General features: G+C 40.5%; 1 protein-coding gene across 1 annotated transcript in view; it reads right to left on the reverse strand.

The window, feature by feature from the left end:
* Window positions 1-2,942: 2,942 nt before the first annotated feature.
* Window positions 2,943-17,780, reverse strand: part of OLFML2A (olfactomedin like 2A) — a 97,185-nt gene continuing 82,347 nt past the window's right edge. The window contains exons 6-8 of the mRNA XM_073639815.1: window positions 14,573-14,863; window positions 8,766-8,951; window positions 2,943-8,137 (exon numbers count right to left, since the gene is read on the reverse strand). Coding sequence (XP_073495916.1) covers window positions 7,536-8,137; window positions 8,766-8,951; window positions 14,573-14,863 — 1,079 coding nt within the window. The 3' untranslated portion in view covers window positions 2,943-7,535. The remainder of the gene's footprint in view (window positions 8,138-8,765; window positions 8,952-14,572; window positions 14,864-17,780) is intronic.

Here is a 17,780-nt window from a genome sequence, read left to right on the forward strand (position 1 = left end):
TTAAGATTAAGTTATTAACATGTGCACCAAGTTGAACCTTTCTTACATCAATTATACATTATTCAATGCTAAAATATTTCTAACCTTCGGACTTTATTTAGATATTACATCAAACTATCTGGCATTACTACCTCTTGTTGTATGGCATACTAAAGTACTCATACTGTAAAGAACCTTTCTCTATTGATTCACCTCTCCTCCACATAAAGTCATTTTTAAGGTCCTTGGTATGAAAATAAGCCAGATTTTAATTTTAACATCTAAAATCCTCGTCTTGCTCTGTTATCCCCAGTATAACGGTGTCCTAGGTGCATTACTTTATATCTGCCACATTCTTGCCCGTACTGAGTTTCAAGTATTTTACAAAGTTTTGAGTCTTCAGCAAAAAGTCACACTTTTACCTTCAATCCCATTCAAAAATCCTTAATAAAATGCATATCTGTATTAAAATGAGCTATATATTCTGCATTTTTTAGGAAAACTCATGTCTCATAGCCTTCAGTTGGGACGAGGGGGGCATTAGTGCCAAACCTTCTAGACAATTTTATTAATGAAACTAGTGGTACGATTGTAGAAGTTGTAGAACAACAATAAAAATGACAACTGTCTTGCAGTAATGCGATGTGCTAGTGTGGATTCATAAAACAGCCACTGTAATTTAGCCTAGAAATGCATTGGAAGTGCGTCAATGCTCTTAAGGAACATTGATATGACTCAATGAACTTCCAGGCTAACTAGCATATTATTATTATTATTTATTATTATAGCGCTATTTATTCCATGGCGCTTTACATGTGAATATGGTATCAAAGCTCAATGTCTCAGCAGGGTACATCGGATTTGTCACATTTCCACTTGGACCTGCTGGAGCAAAGTCTGCTTCTGTCCCATGTTCATTGCACTGGTGATGGACATGACATCATGGTCAATTGACTGGTGATGTCACTCAGTCAGGCAGAATAAGCTCCCTGATGTGTCCAAAAGGGAAGCACCACTCTCTACTTAGACTACCAGAATAATATTAGGAGTTGCTAGTTACAAGTTTATACTGACTCTGGTTGATTCTCTTGTGGCTCTAATATCAGACCCTGGTTACTTGAATCCTGATGCAGACCTTGAACTGACTTTACCTTTCGCCTGACTTACGACTCGTTCTGATCTTGGCTACCTCATTGACCTTGTCCCTGTTACTTGATTTTGTCCTGTATTTGCTATTACTGTTTTTAACCAGATTAATCGACCTTTCTCTGCCAACTCACTTCACCAGCCAGCAGCTACTTCATGGATTCGACACAGAGGACCATGTTGTTAATCAATTACTTGAATAAAGTTTAAAAGGTGAAGTCCAGGGTTCCTCTGGGACCTGATAAACTGAATGGCTTGTCTGTGGAAAACCTGTTTCTATGTATCATATATATATATATAGTCAGCATGTTCACTATATGGTAAAACTGACCTGGCAATATTTCAGGAAGGATGGACATGCCAATAAAGAATAAGTAATCAAAATTGCTGGATGAATCATTCACAATCTTAAAGGGAATCTGTCACCCCTTTGAGCGTTTTGAGCTGTTATTAAGGGCATACAGGTTGTATACAGCTTAAATTAGTCATACCTGTATGCCTCCTGGATGAGGCCTTGTTCTGTAAAATTCACCTTTTATCGCATTATGTTAATTAGATCTTCCAGGCTATGGGGCGTAAGCTGCCCAGAAGATAACACTGCCTACTCTCTTCGTTGTACCAGATTTCTCCCTCCCCATTCTTCACTGTGTGCCTTTGACATAAGGTGCGCGGCCAGAAATCCCACCCTTCGCATTCTGCCTGCCGTCGCTCATTTGCACTGTTCTGCGCTTCGATGGGCACTGACTTTAATTTTATTGAGCGCTGGCACCGGAGAGTCACTGTAACTTCCGGTCCCAGTGTTCTTCGGCGTGCAGAAAAGGTGCACTCGCGACTTCCTTCATCCCGCCCTGCATAGTAAGCATGTAATTTCTAATGCCCCAGTATAATAAAGTCGTGCCAGGCAACTCTCACAATTAAGAGAGGGAATGACAGACTTATTACAGACTGTCAAGATGGAAAGCTCGGACACGGGACTGCTGCTCAATACACAGAAGACAAAGATATGGACTACTGCCAGGTACGACCAAGACACATTTGAGATGGACGGCGATGAACTAGAAGTTGTAAAGGACTTCAGCCTACTCGGATCAATGATCAGTCAAGATGCAGAGATGACACCGGAAGTCAATAGGAGAATAGCTAGGGGCAAATCAACAATAAAGTCACTGGACAAGGTCAAGTCATGGAATATTTCACTGGTGATGAAGACACGGCTCGTACATAGTTTGGTCTTTTCTGTGGTAACATATGGATGCGAAACCTGGACGATAAAGAAACAAGACAGAAGAAGAAGAATAGATGCCTTCGAAATGTGGTGCTGGAGATGGATGTTATCAATACCATGGATGGCAAGAAGAACAAACAAATCAATCTTGGAACAAATCAAGCCAGACGTGTCACTAGAAGCAAGGATCACGAAGCTACGACTTGCCTTTGGACATATCATTCAAAGAGAGCAATCATTGGAGAAGGACATCATGGACGGAACATGGAGAAGGAACATGGAGAAGATGAAGACCAGTGACCTGATGGCTTGATACTATCAAGATAACGGTGGAGAAAACCCTGGTGGACCTATCTAGGCTTACACAAGATCGATCTTCCTACACCTAATTCATCCACCAAGTCGGCTTGAGATTGTTTTATAATAATTATATATAAGGTTAATGTTGTTCTACAACTTATACAACCACACCATGAGTGGGTTTGATTTTTTTTCTTTCCGTATAAACCCATACTGTAAAAATCTGGGTGTGTCCCACAATAATGAGCCAGATCAATAAAATGCAACTGATGAAAAATTTCAATCCTTAGACTGATATTTTAAAATTTTATTACTTTCTTTTATGGTTCATCAGAACATATAGATGTCAACTCTATAATAACTCATAAGTTACTTTTAATAGAATAAAAATGAAATACGCCATATTCGTTGTAACCGCTTTATACTGAGCACAGACATCACTCGTACGGGAAAGGGTAACGAAATCAGGTTTAAGCAGCAGTACTGAAAATGTGAATGACTCGCATTAAATTATTCATCCAATGAATGCACATGTTATATACAAATGGTAAAGCAGTATCCTAATTTACATCCAAGGAACTTTTTTCTTTAAAAATAAGATACGTTTTTTTTTTTTTTACATATTTTTACATCCAATAAAGAATATATTCAACATTTTTAATACGGCATGGCATAATATAAAAACGAATATGCTATTTTTACATTTACACATACAAGAAACACAAAACCTGGAAATGGCATTTTATTAATTATTCAGCAGAGTGAAGAGGGCGAGGTGGCTGAATTTTTTTTATACTAATTAGGCAAGGTTCTCATGAGCAAATTGGTCCACAATTGACAGCTGGTCTCCCGATCCGAACTTACAGCCTCGTATGAGACTGTACGTTTGTGCCAGGAGACTCTCGATCAGTCCAGGCACTATGGTCCTTATTCAGACCATGACTTACGCTTGTATGAACTCGATCTTAGTGTTGGCAGTAAAGTCAGGCTGCGTTCAGTGAAATGATAAGATTTTACTCAGCTTGTGTGTCCAGAAAGAAGAGAACGTTTCTTCTTCCGAAGAGTGCCAAGCCAGTGTAAGGAGACTTATAGGCCATGCATGCTCCTCTGGTAATTGAAATATGCAAATTGCCTCTTCAGAAAGAAGAAGACTTGATCTCTGGTGCCACTTATTCGATGTAGCAATCCTAAGAGTCAATATCGACCCTTTATCGAGCCTTGCCACATGACTCAGGATAAGAAGCCAACCAGAAACTCCATTTGCCGACACGTTTCGCAACAAGAAGAGTCTCACTTTACACTTCTCTGTCCTGCGTTATCAGCTATGTATCATTATGAGAATAAGGCAATGTAGCCCAAAGGAATCACATGAAAGATGAAGTAAGTTTCCGGCTGTCTACAAATCATTTGCAGTCTCCTAATAAGTCATGACTGACAATAAAGAACATGTTCAAAATTACACACCCATATTGTACCGCCATATGGCATCTCCGTACAGCAACAGTTTCACAACAGCAACCGTTTTTAAGTTTATTTTTGTTTGAATCATCCTTGTCTTGTCCTCTTGTCCTCTCACTGTTCTTTAGATGTGTCCAAAGTGGTTACAGATGGCGTCCTTTGTAGATGGAGGCCACGAAATATAACACACTCCTTACACTGCCGGAAGCAATTAACTTGTCTTTCTTTTGTAATTAAGTTTCTCAAGAACCAATAATAAAACAGTGAAATGTAACATTTAGGATGTTAAGCGCTGAACAGGCGTCACGTCGTAGCAATGCAGCTAATTCGCCAATCTGCAGTGTCACATATTAAGCTGAGTTTTCTTGGTTGATGGAAGTCATAATGTTAGAAATTTGTCACTGGTCACCTAAACATGTCAGGAAATTACATTGATGGGGCTCAGAAGCTGGGACCCCCAACAATGCACTGCATTGAAGAGTAACCGCCGTTTTCATTTTTATATCATAAATTAATAGAACACAGGAAAATAAGAAACTTTGTCATATATCTCATCAGAGAAATCCGCTTCTTTCTCCTCCTGGACTGATCTTTCACTCTCAATTGATGGGGAAAATTTGTTTTCAGTGATTTTCCTATTACTGAGATAAATGGCTGTTGGTGCTTTTAAACTTCTATGGCGAGGGGAGGAGTGAGAAGAAGACGGCCTTTTTATCGATGGATGGCTATGCTGGATTTCCCTTTACTTACTTGTTTACGCTGAGCTTTTCTTCTTTTTTTTCAGTGAGCTTTTCTTCTTTTTCTAATCACTTGTTTTTTTTTTTACCAAGTTCGGTGCTGAAATGCGTTGGGACAATAAAGAACCATTTTGGAATGCAAAAGGCTTCTCGTTTACCGCAGCGCAGCCTGTTTAACGTGACATCATCCTTCTCTACAACCTACCATGTGTTATCTCAGTAATGGGAAATTCTGTATTCACTATGGGGTTGCGCTCTGCTTTTTCTGGCAGTCCATATGGAAGGAATGGAGCTGGATTTGGGCATCCTATCTGCCACTTCATTTTGGAACAAGAATAAAAGTTCTCCATCAGAGATAAAAAAAAATCCCCATTCTATGGTTTAAGGTCCCAGCGGTCGGTCCCAAAAATCAGTGAGTTTTCACCTATCCTGTGGATAGGCAATAACTGGTTTTACCCAGACATCCCCTCTAATAATGTTATGAACACATCTAAAAGTTTTTTGTTTTTTTTAAATGGACAGCCCCTTCAAACCATAACTCACTTTATTCCTAGGGTGCAAGTGTGTTCAGCAGAAGCAATGTGCGAAACACTGTGCGAAACATTGTGAGAAACATTGTTCACAAATGTTAAAGAACATGCTAGGTACTACAGTCATTGATGGTGGCCACTGCTGGCGTAATCAATGTTATGGACCTTCTGTAATTGAATACAGATTAGAAACTCAAAAACTCTAAGGACCTTACCGAAAAAACCCAAAAATCAATGTGTTCCCTATATGTAAGTCACAATAAACTCAACTGGAGGAAAACAGGCTCAGCTGTTACATGTGCTAAATGTCTGTCTCATGTGGATTAGAAGAACTAAAACCAAAGAGGAAAGTTGGAAAACCCCACAAACATTTCTACAGGCATAAAGACTGTGAGAAAATACAGTTGGCGTCGATGATCTGGCACGATGGACCATCATTCTTTCAGGACTTGGCTTTATTTTTGCTTGTTAACACCCAATTATTGAGTTACAACGCACAGGTGAAAGTAGTCATTTCAGCCTATTGCATTTTAAAACTGTCACAGACAAGAAATCAGTCACCCAAAAAAAGTTGAGTTGTTTGTCAATTTCGAAGGGGAACTGTAATTATCTAAGTTGAAGAAAGGTGTCTCGATTCAAGAGGGCTTATTCGTGAAGCACATTCTGGAAGGAATATGTACAGAAAGTTATTTTTATGCTCTAAAAGAGAGAATGTGTGTAATGAATGTGATATATGCACAAAAAGATGTACATTTACAGTATACTGAGGCATGCCGCTACAACTAGTGGAGAAGATCCATCTGGTGATGCAACAAGATGTGTCTTCCTCAATTTATGCAGTATCTAGAGGTTAGCGAATCGATTTGCAGGACCCTGATCCAACCGGTAGATTATTTTGTGGCCGCTAAATGGGAGCCCTGCAAACTGCTGCCTACCTGACGTCATCTACAACTTCTATTTTGATTAGCCGGCCTGGCAAGATGTCATTATTCTGACGTAATGCACACTGGATGTCACAATTGGCCAGATAATCAAAAGAGGAGTCATAGATGTCGTCAGGTAGGTGCTGGTTCTCAGGGTTCCCCTCGAGTGGCCACGGAATACCAATGTAGCTGTTGGACCAGGGTCTTTCAAATTTATTCGCTCATCTCTAACAGTATTGGTTGTAGAGAACGTTTGGTGCATATCTCCACATACCGTGGGATCAGGATGGATCTATGGAAGAAGCTCCTCTTATGGGTCCTTCATGATGTTGTCTAGCCAAATCCAGAACTAAGGCCACCATGCACATTAAATATGACAATTGTGACAGGACTGGCCGACCATCTTATGATTTTGGGGGCGTTATGGATGTCCCCCGACATCATGGATCAGGATCATGATCACCGCTGATCTCTTGGGAGATAAACTGCCATAAGAGGTGTCTGGCATCGTCTTCCATGACTCTCCACGTTGAGAACATAGGCAAATTCGGCCAAGCATTGTTCAATTCAGTCGGTGCCATAAGGAAGAAATATAGGGATTTTTCAAAAACATAGCCTTCTTACTTAGAAAAAGTAAATCTGAGATACCCCTTTTAATAAATCTGCTATGGAAAATGGTCATTATGGTCCAAAATGTCAAGATTTGTGTAGGGAAATTGGTAAGGACTTCAACCATCTCATGTATCAATACATCTAAAATTATTAGCTTTTTTTTTACAAAATTATAATATAATGTTCTTTCAGCAAAATGTAGCTGTTTTTGGAATAATCCTACTACAAATATGGTAAGCGCGGGGTGTCAGTATACTCTTTGGTGGTCCATTGAAAAAAATCTTGTTTTGTGTTAAGGTTGTTCAATCTCTTTCATTGGGGGCTACACTTAAAAATATAAGATGTCAAAATGTCGAGAGAGAAACCGGCTTTCTTTTATGCGGTTGAGCCATTCATCTCGGGTCCATTCACACTTTTACAATTTTTGTTCAGTTTCTTAACAAAGGATTAGTCACATACCACATTTTCGCGGCCATTACACTTGTCTTGGCCAGAGTATTTCCACCTCTTAACAGCCAGAGGATAATACTTTAGTTGCTCCCCAAGCAACACGTTATAACTGATGTGTAAAAGTGCTTTTCTTTTGTAGAGGACTGACCTACGTCCTAACAAGCTATCAATTCAATCAGTCAACAAAGTTCACTTTGTATGTCAGCTGGTGTCCATTGTCCCAGGCGTATAGTACTTTTTCTTTGGGGTTATAGTCAATCTGAGTTGTGAAGGCATACTCGTTAATGAAAGGCAACTTTGGATTTGCGTCAGTATCTGTGTGAGTATCATAGGCATAGGAGATCTGCCCTTCTTTATGGTTGTAGACATCAACGGCATAAAGGATGCCACATATTATAAAACAGTTTCCATAGGAATTACGTTTGAGGCCAGTTTTCCACGTGGTCTCCTTCTTCACCGATAAGTCGTTAGGGTCAAGTTTACTGATGACTATGACTTCTTGTTGAGAGTAATCGTAGTCAACAGATGGGTAGATGACCCATAAGCTGCTTTCATCTACGGCAAAATCAATATCTGAGTGTCCTCTCCATTTCCATGGAGTGGTGTCTTCATAAATGACGTCATGCAGAAGAGTCCAGGCCGCCACAAAGCGTTGCTTCAGGTCGTACTTAATGATGTTTTTGGTAAAAGCTCTGTTGTAATAGAAGGCTCCTTGATATACCACGTGTCCTGTTCCGATCCAGTTGTAAGGAACCTTGTAGAGATTACTCCAGCGACCTGTGAAACAAATGAAGATTGTAAAGTAAAGCCTCAAAACTGGTGGTGACATCACTGATGGTCCCTATGTATGGAGACTGGAGGTGGGTCTACATGGACTGAATTCTTCCCGCAATGAGTACCAATCAACGATATAACAAGTTGATCGGCATTTCAAGGGCCCTTAATACTGACTGATGCAAACCATTTGAGGACTGAATTATTGTTTTCAATGCTTTGCAATTTAAGATGAGATGAGCCTTTTAGAGAGGACCTGTCACCTGGTCAAAAGTGGACAGTTTTCTCTCTTATTTTATTTCCACTTCTTCCCTGACTGGGTCTTTTTATTCAGTGCTAATTAATTTTTATGTTTTTTTTTTATCAATGGGGGCATGAATCATATGGTAATTATGTGAGGCAACATAAAGACAATGTCCCTGAGGATCCTGTAAGCCATGCCCACCTGGTAAAGACAAAACAAATTGTAGATGTAAAGGTTAGCATCTCAGGAACCGTATGAAGTGTTTAGAAAAACTACTCAGGAGAGCAAGGGGAATAAAATAAGAGCAAAAGTTGGCCACTTATGACTTGGTGAAGGGTCTTCTTTAAATGTGAAGCCAAAATTTGTACCTTCTGTGAAACAACTGACCTTGTTTAAAATTGTCAAGATTTCTGAATTCCACCAGATTATTTCCATAGTAATAATTGGTGACGTAGATCCGTTCATCCTTTGCTGCTGGGTCTTTCATCCAAGCTCCTTCGTTACGACCATAACTGTGATGCTTCTTGGGTGCCTCCACCGATGCAATGGTGCCCTCACACTCTCCTTCTCTGACTGAGAGAAGATACCTTACATTACTCATCTTGACACTATAGCCATCAATTGCTTAGATCATTATAGCACTGTATAGAGAAAATTAGCTAGTAAACATGAAGGACTAAGTAGTGTAGGGGAGATGGGGATTGGTAACGTGGAAATAGCATAGAATCAATAGAAAGTTTTCTGAAATTTGCATTGGCAACCCACTTTAGACATTTTAAAATTACTTTTATTTTTAAGACTTGTTTTTATCTTTAGGCCATTCAATATATAATGTTGGGACTCATAAATCAGCCATCAATAGTAAACTCCCAGATGACCCCCTTGGAAAAAGTTTTTCCAATTTTTATTAAGTGATGACCTTACTTTATGATCTGTGTGACTTTACCTCTGATACTGCAAATAAAGGGACCACAGCACTACCACTAGTCGCCTTCACTGTTTTTCCCTGCACAATCACTATAAGGCTAGGGTCACAAAAGCGTATTTTCTCTCATCAGAGAAAATTGATCCAATTATGCTAATCACACTTAGTGTCGGCATTGTGTGATCCGATATTCTCAGATGAGGAGGAAATGGAAAGAAAAATGCACTGACACAATGGAGAAGATGGAGACATTGTCTTTTTCCATCTTCTCCATTGTGTAAGTTTGTGGAAATTTGACCACACTCAGGTGACATCCGAGTGCGGTCAAATTTCCACAAACTGACACAATGGAGAAGATGGAAAAAAACAATGTCTCCATCTTCTCCATTGTGTCAGTGCATTTTTCTTTCCGATTTTTCCCACTAACCCATTTACTTGCTTGGCCGAGTGCAATCCAATTTACATATGCAAATTGTGCATGCTGCGATTTTTTTCCTCTGACAGACTCAGTCTGAGTACAAAAGTCAGACGTGCACGGCCCCATAGAATAACATTGGTCCGAGTGCGATCAGATGTTTTGTCAGATCCACAGACTGAAGTTTGTTTAAAAAAACCAACAAACTGGGATTTAATCACCCTCACCGGGTCCAGCGCTGAATCTCCACTGCAGCTCCCGTTGGCTGTTATTGTCCGCAGTGTTGACGTTACATCGGCAGCACTGCAGCCAATCAGTGAGCTTGGTGACTCTGAGGAGGTTGAGAAAAGCATTTTTTGTTAAACAAGTTGTACCTGGGGTCTGGGATTTTTGGAAAACCTTGTTAAACATGACTTAAATAGTGTAACTATGTTTCATATGATATATTATATAATATACAATGTATCAGATCAGATGGCCTCTAACAAGTCAGCAATGTAAGAAAATGCTGCTAATCCATTACAGACACTGTTCTAATCCTACATGTTGAAAGCTGACATGTAAAAAGGATATCTGATCCAACTGCAGCGCCACAAAACACAGCAATGTCTGCAAGCGATTTTTAGAAAATAAATGTCACTTTCTCTTAATCAATCACACAAGTCAGATACAAGTTAGAAATTTCCTTTTACTGCTGGCACGCCTCTCCAGGAAAGAATTAATCATCTTGAAGATTTTGGGATTAAATCATCATAGGACGTATTTTATGGCATACTCCAAGAGCCGGAACAATAATTCTTTCCATTTGTTTTTCGGCTATTAGTTTCATTGAAAATGAAAATTTTATTTCCCAAATCAGTATATTTTCTGAAAACGAAAAATGACGTAAATGTATAACACAAACATTTCCTAAGGCCGTGTGCGCACAGAGTTTATCAAGGAGTTTTTAGAGCGGAAACTGAGCAGAAACTCTCCAAATTCTTCTAAAAACTGAAAAACTCCCCAAAAACTTGGAAGTTTTGCTCCAAAAACTCAGAAAAAAATACTGAGGCTACGTTCCCACGGTGAGTTTTTCATGTTGCAGATTTTAAAAAAAAATGCAATTAATCTATTTTACTTAATGGGTGCAGGAAATCTGCAACATCAAAAACTCACCAAAAGCTCATCGTGAGAACGTGGCCTTAGGCTTGATTCATCGAAACAATTTTGCCAGAATTCTGGAATAAAGTGCTTTGAAAAGCTGCAAAATTTTGTTGCAACTTTGGGTATATTCATGCCAGTTTCTCAGTGGGATAAGGGCACAGGAGGGGTGCAACAGCACAGCTTGTCTAATTCAGGAGCAGCTGACTGCAACACACCCCCTCACTACACATACCCTAAGGCTATGTTCCCACGATGAGATTTTTGGTGAGTTTTTGATGTTGCAGATTTTCTGCAGCATTTCTGCACCCACTAAGGCTACTTGTGTTTTTTTCAAAAGGATGCACCGTCAAAAACTCACCAAAAACTCATTGTGGGAACGTAGCTTAAGGCCACGGCCCCCCTATCAGTATTTGGTCAGTATTATTTCTCAGGAGTGGGAGCCAAAACCAGGTCAGGAACAATCAGAGAAAAGGTATAATAGAAACAAGTCACCAATTCTGGATTTATCACCCACTCCTGGTTTTGGGTCCCACTCCTGAGAAAAAATACTGACCGAATACTGGAGAGTGGGGCCGTGGGCTTAAAGATTAAAAAATTAATTTTCAGTGGCCTATATGGTGTTGTAGGGGACTTAGCCCCTATAAAACCCATAGTAACAATCTACCTGTACAGTGCCTGAGAAAATAACTTTTGATTCATATGCAAATGAGGGAGCTATGGTGCACCCTTGGTGTGGCCAACAGTTTGGTGCATTGTTATGTCACCTCATTTCCATGGACACCTTTAACATACAGTTATATGAAAAAGTTTGGGCATCCCTATTAATCTTAAGCTTAATGTTTTATAAAAATTGGTGTTTTTGCAGCAGCTATTTCAGTTTGATATATGTAATAACTGTTGGACACAGTAATGTTTCTGCCTTGAAATGAGGTTTATTGTACTAACAGAAAATGTGCAATCTGCATTCAAACAAAATTTGACAGGTGCATAAGTATGGGCACCTCACCAGAAAAGTGACATTAATATTTAGTAGATCCTCCTTTTGCAAAAATAACAGCCTCTAATCACTTCCTGTAGCTTTTAATGAGTTCCTGGATCCTGGATGAAGGTATTTTTGACCATTCCTCTTTACAAAACAATTCCAGTTCAGTTAAGTTTGATGGTTGCCGAGCATGGACAGCCCTCTTCAAATGATCCCACAGATGTTCAATGATATTCAGGTCTGGGGACTGGGATGGCCATTCCAGAACATTGTAATTGTTCCTCTGCATGAATGCCTGAGTAGATTTGGAGCGGTGTTTTGGATCATTGTCTTGCTGAAAGATCCATCCCCTGCGTAACTTCAACTTTATCACTGATTCTTGAACATTATTGTCAAGAATCTGCTGACACTGAGTGGAATCCATGCGTCCCTCAACTTTAACAAGATTCCCAGTGCCGGCATTGGCCACACAGCCCCAAAGCATGATGGAACCTCCACCAAATTTTACTGTGGGTAGCAAGTGTTTTTCTTGGAATGCTGTGTTTTTTTGCCGCCATGCATAACGCCTTTTTGTATGACCAAACAACTCAATCTTGGTTTCATCAGTCCACAGGACCTTCTTCCAAAAAGAAATTGGCTTCTCCAAATGTGCTTTTGCATACCTCAGCCGACTCCGTTTGTGGCGTGCTTGCAGAAACGGCTTCTTTCGCATCACTCTCCCATACAGCTTCTCCTTGTGCAAAGTGCGTTGTATAGTTGACCGATGCACAGTGACACCATCTGCAGCAAGTTGATGCTGCAGCTCTCTGGAGGTGGTCTGAGGATTGTCCTTGACTGATCTCACCATTCTTCTTCTCTGCCTTTCTGATGTTTTTCTTGGCCTGCCACTTCTGGCCTTAACAAGAACTGTCCCTGTGTTCTTCCATTTCCTTACTATGTTCCTCACAGTGGAAACTGACAGGTTAAATCTCTGAGACAGCTTTTTGTATCCTTCCCCTGAACAACTATGTTGAATAATCTTTGCTTTCAGATCATTTGACAATTGTTTTGAGGAGCCCATGATGCCACTCTTCAGAGGAGATTCAAACAGGAGAACAACTTGCAAGTGGCCACTTTAAGTAGCTTTTCTCATGATTGCATACACCTGGCTATGAAGTTCAAAGCTCAATGAGGTTACAAAACCAAAAAAAGTGCTTTAGTACGTCAGTAAAAAGTAGGTAGGAGTATTTAAAACAAGAAAATGATAAGGGTGCCCATACTTATGCACCTGTCAAATTTTGTTTGAATGCAGATTGCACATTTTCTGTTAGTACAATAAACCTCATTTCAAGGCAGAAACATTACTGTGTCCAACAGTTATTACATATATCAAACTGAAATAGCTGTTGCAAAAACACCAATTTTTATAAAACATTAAGCTTAAGATTAATAGGGGAGCCCAAACTTTTTCATATAACTGTAAAAAAGTGAATTTTTATATATCTAATTGCCTAAGTTTCAGTCTGCAATCTTCATTCATTTTCAGACCCCCTGGTTTGCTGTTGTGATTATGGAACAACTCTCACAGGAAAATAGGTAAAACAGTAGAAACTGCAACTGATGCAGCCGGTTCCTGCACAGACTAGAGATCCTGTCCCGACTTTCCCTAGTGGTTCCTCCGTGAGCAGAGACAGCCCTAACCACAGACTGGACTATGGACACTCAGACCTATGTTGCCTGAAAGGCCATCGAGCGCTTCACATTCCTCCTGAAGAACCAGAGGGCCGAGCAGAGTGCAAATTACCTACAGAAGAGAAAGTGTGCTGAGACAGAAAGAGATCCCAGAGTGAGTAGCACAAACCACAAAATACAAAATGAGAAGATGAGGTACGTATTGCTACACAGAATGCCTCCTACCTCCTAAACAAGAAACAGAAGATAGGTGCAGGGTGAAAAGCATAATCTGCAGAGATAAACCCTAGCCGGTCTTTCACTGACTGACATAAACAACGGCAGCATTGCTGGACATCCAAATGAGCCTATCACCAGCAGGAAATACCAGCAGGGGGAAAGTATATAAAGCCGCATCCGAAAGGTGATAGGGCAGACAAATGAAAACACCTGTTAACCTTAAAAGACTAAAGCCAGGATAACAGACAATAAACACGCAGAGAAAAGGTGTATCTGCTGTGGCTCAGCAGATAGAGAAGCCGACCACAAAGCACAGGATCAAGGATTCGAACTCAGACATGACATATGCAGCCTGAACTAAGCTTCAGATTTTTTTTCTTTTATTCTTTTCCCAGTAACATAGGCTGCATGTGAACTCTGTGTATGGGCAGAGTGCTAAGGTATTTAGTAGCCAATATAGAATTTTCATCATTGCTTCTATTCTGCAATTTCCTATTCATGTGCTTTCCTCCTTATCTGCAGCCTCTTTTCTCTGACCTCCCTGGGACTGTACATGCTTTCTCTCCTATACACAATGCGGAGATCTGTGTATAACCACTTCTCTGCTGATATTTCTAATATAAAAAGAAGTGAGGGGAGAGCAGAGAAAGCTGACAGAGCGAATGGCAGTAAATCTAATGGATTTGTAATTATTTAGCTAAATGTTCAATAAAATTAAGGATTTTTTGGACACTTTTGCAGCTGCAAAATGTCAAAACATTTAGAAATTTGCTTAAAAATTATTTTTTTTACAGTAAAAAAAAAGAACACTGGGTCCACACAGTATACACAATCCATACCTTTATTGTTGTTTTCTGCATCAACGCCAAGTCCTGCTGAAGAAAGCAAAGTCACTGAGTCTTCTGGGCTGGTGGTACTTGTAGCGGATGTTGTAGTAGTGGTGCTCTCCGTTATGGTGGTGGTAGTGGGAGTTGTGGTCCTGGAAGTAGTAGTAGATGTAGTTGTGGTTGGTGGTGTCTCCTCCAAGCTGTCCACAGGTCTTTCCTCCTGGATAATGTGGGATTCTGAGATGTTTCCTGCCGCTTTGACATCTTGTCTTTCTCCACGTGAAGAGAGCCTTCCTGTGTTCTCTATGAATAGAAATATAACATGGAGTAATGCATGGGATGACCTTGACCTACTCATTTGGTATCTGGAGTTTGAGTATTAAAAGTAACCAATTCAGAGTTTAACATTTTTTCTGAGATGATCTCCACCAAGTTTAGCGAGTGTGATCTACACGGCCATGCACAAAACCTCTGTATTTAGAGGCACAAATTGTGTCAAATCCGATGGAAGGGTTTTTGCCCATTGAGTCTTTGGAGTAGAAACTGAGCACAAAGTCCAAGATCTTGAGGAGTTTTTGGGTTTTTGAAGGGGATTTGGAGAGTTTCTGCTCAGTTTCAGTTCCAAAAACTACTACAATAAAAAAAAAAAAAAATCAGCATGGACATAACCTAAAGCAGTGGTCTCCAGCTCTAGTATTTGGAGTACAGATGATGGCAGTGAAGAGGAGGAGACAGGAGACGACCCATCACTGCCATCATCTGTACTCCACATGGTAATGTTTTTTTAAGTAGGGAAGGAGAAAAATGTTAATCAGCTCACCTTCCAGGGAGGATAATTAAGTGTGAAAACCACTTGTATTCACATAGGAACCCTGATAGACCTTGTATGGTCAGAATTTGGTGCAAATAGTGTAGGAACACACCACACTGGTATCCAGATCAGAAATGGAAGTAGGGTCCATGAGGACGGGGTTCAAGAACCAATGAGAAAATCTTAAAACATAACTTTATTGTGCAATTAAAAGCATGGTGAGAAAAAGCAAAAAATATGAAAAAGATGAAGAATCCATAACTTACGCGTTTCAGGTTAGCAACCCTTATTCATAGCTTTTTATCACTATGTTTTTAATTACACAGTAAAAGTTCTGTTTTAATATTTTCTCATTGGTGCTGGAGCCCAGTCCTCATGGACTCTTCTTCCATGTTTTGATAAGCAAAATACTCAGAGGAGACAGGTCATGAACCATTCACTGCCATTATCTGTACTCAAAATCAGTATGTGCTGATAAGCACAAAACTCAGGGGAGGAGACAGATGCTGGTCCCATTCACTGCCATCAACAGTACTCCAAATGAGTATCCTCTAACAAGCACAGTACTCAGAGGAGGAGACAGGTGCTGACCCATCACTGCCATCACTAGTACTCCAAATGAGTATTTTCTGATAAGCACACATACTCAGAGAGGGAGACAGGTACCAATGACCCTTTCACTGCCATCATCACTGAATTGGTCATAACTGATAAAGGAGGACCCCACCAATCACTAGAATGAGGAATCCAAAACTTTTCACTGCCATCATCTGTACTCCAAATCAATGTTACAAGTACAATACTCAGAGGAGTACACAGGTTCTGACCCATGATTGCCATCAACAGTACTCCAAATGAGTATGTTCTGATTAAGAACAACACTCAGAGGAGACAAATGTTGACCCTTTTACTGACATCATCCGTACACCAAATGAGTATTCTCTTACAAGCATGGTACTCAGAGGAGGAGACAGGTGCTGACCCATGATTGCCATCTAGAGTACTCCAAATAAGTATGTTCTGATAAGCACAATACTCAGAGGAGGAGAAAGATGCTGACCCATTCACTGCCATAATCTGTACTCCAAATGAGCATGTTCTGATAAGCACAATACTCAGTAGAAGACAGATGCTGACCCATTCACTGCCATAATCTGTACTCCAAATGAGCATGTTCTGATAAGCACAATACTCAGTAGAAGACAGATGCTGACCCATTCACTGCCATCATCTGTACTCCAAATGAGCATGTTCTGATAAGCACAATACTCAGGAGGAGACAGATGCTGACCCATTCACTGCCATCATCTGTACTCCAAATGAGTATGTTCTAATAAGTACAATACTCAGAGGAGGAGACAGATGCTGACCCATTCACTGCCATCATCTGTACTCCAAATGAGTATGTTCTGATAAGCACAATACTCAGAGGAGGAGGCAGGTACTAAAGACCCTTTCACTGCCATCATCACCGCATAGGTCATAACTGATAGATTGTGGAGGTCTGGCCATTGGAACTCCACCGATCACCAGAACGAGGGATCCAAAACCGCTGTGTGAATGGAGCAGAGGTTAGGCATGTGCTTGTCGGTCTCTGTCAGTCCCTTCAACAATGAATGGCGTGATGCCCACAGGCTCAATCACTTTCAGTGATCAGATCGGCACCAATCTACAAGTCTTCATCTATCCAGTGAATAGGGGAAAATAAGTAATAAATGTTCACAATGTGGAATACCCCTGTAATGAGTAAATCCTTGTAATATAAGGCAGTTAGGTCTGTACAGGGCTCTATGCTTGTGAGCCAGTCTATACAAACAAGACAAATGTCTAAGTTTCGGACGCCGTCTGATATGTCTGCATGATGTTTGCCTGTTAGAGAGCGGAGGGCGGAAAACCAACAGATCTCAGGAATTTTAAATAGCCATTTGCATTGCTTGTAAAAATATTGACTTTCATGATCTAGTAAGCCTCTGCTAATTCTACATCCCAAATGTCACCGACGGGTCACATCGTGAGCCAAATGCAAACACTGTAGACAATGGCGGAGGTTCCTCCATAGGATGCCCTAATGCCACTGCTTGTCATTGATGGTCCTAACAATACAACATGTCTCAGAAGAATTGACGCCGATGAAAACTTATTCCGATCCTTCCTAGGAGTTTTCTAGACATTGTAAACTTGGCTGTGTAAAAAAAGGAAACTATCTATAGTGTGTATCTGACTCGCCCCCTGGGCCGTGGGGCACTCGGATCCGGGCAATAGGGAAACGGTGGGAGTAGTAGTGGCAACCCAGTTCCGTGGCTCAGGGTGGTCAGGCCAGTGGTAGTCCGTTATGTACTGATGTTTATGTCCGACTACGCCACCCGTGGATTGCGGTTATTAGGAACCGCCGCTGCATGCAGACCGCTG

The sequence above is a fragment of the Phyllobates terribilis genome, unplaced genomic scaffold (genome assembly GCF_046119375.1).
Source record: "Phyllobates terribilis strain yellow unplaced genomic scaffold, ASM4611937v1 Scaffold_7__3_contigs__length_470593459, whole genome shotgun sequence".
In the NCBI taxonomy this organism is placed as follows: domain Eukaryota; kingdom Metazoa; phylum Chordata; class Amphibia; order Anura; family Dendrobatidae; genus Phyllobates; species Phyllobates terribilis.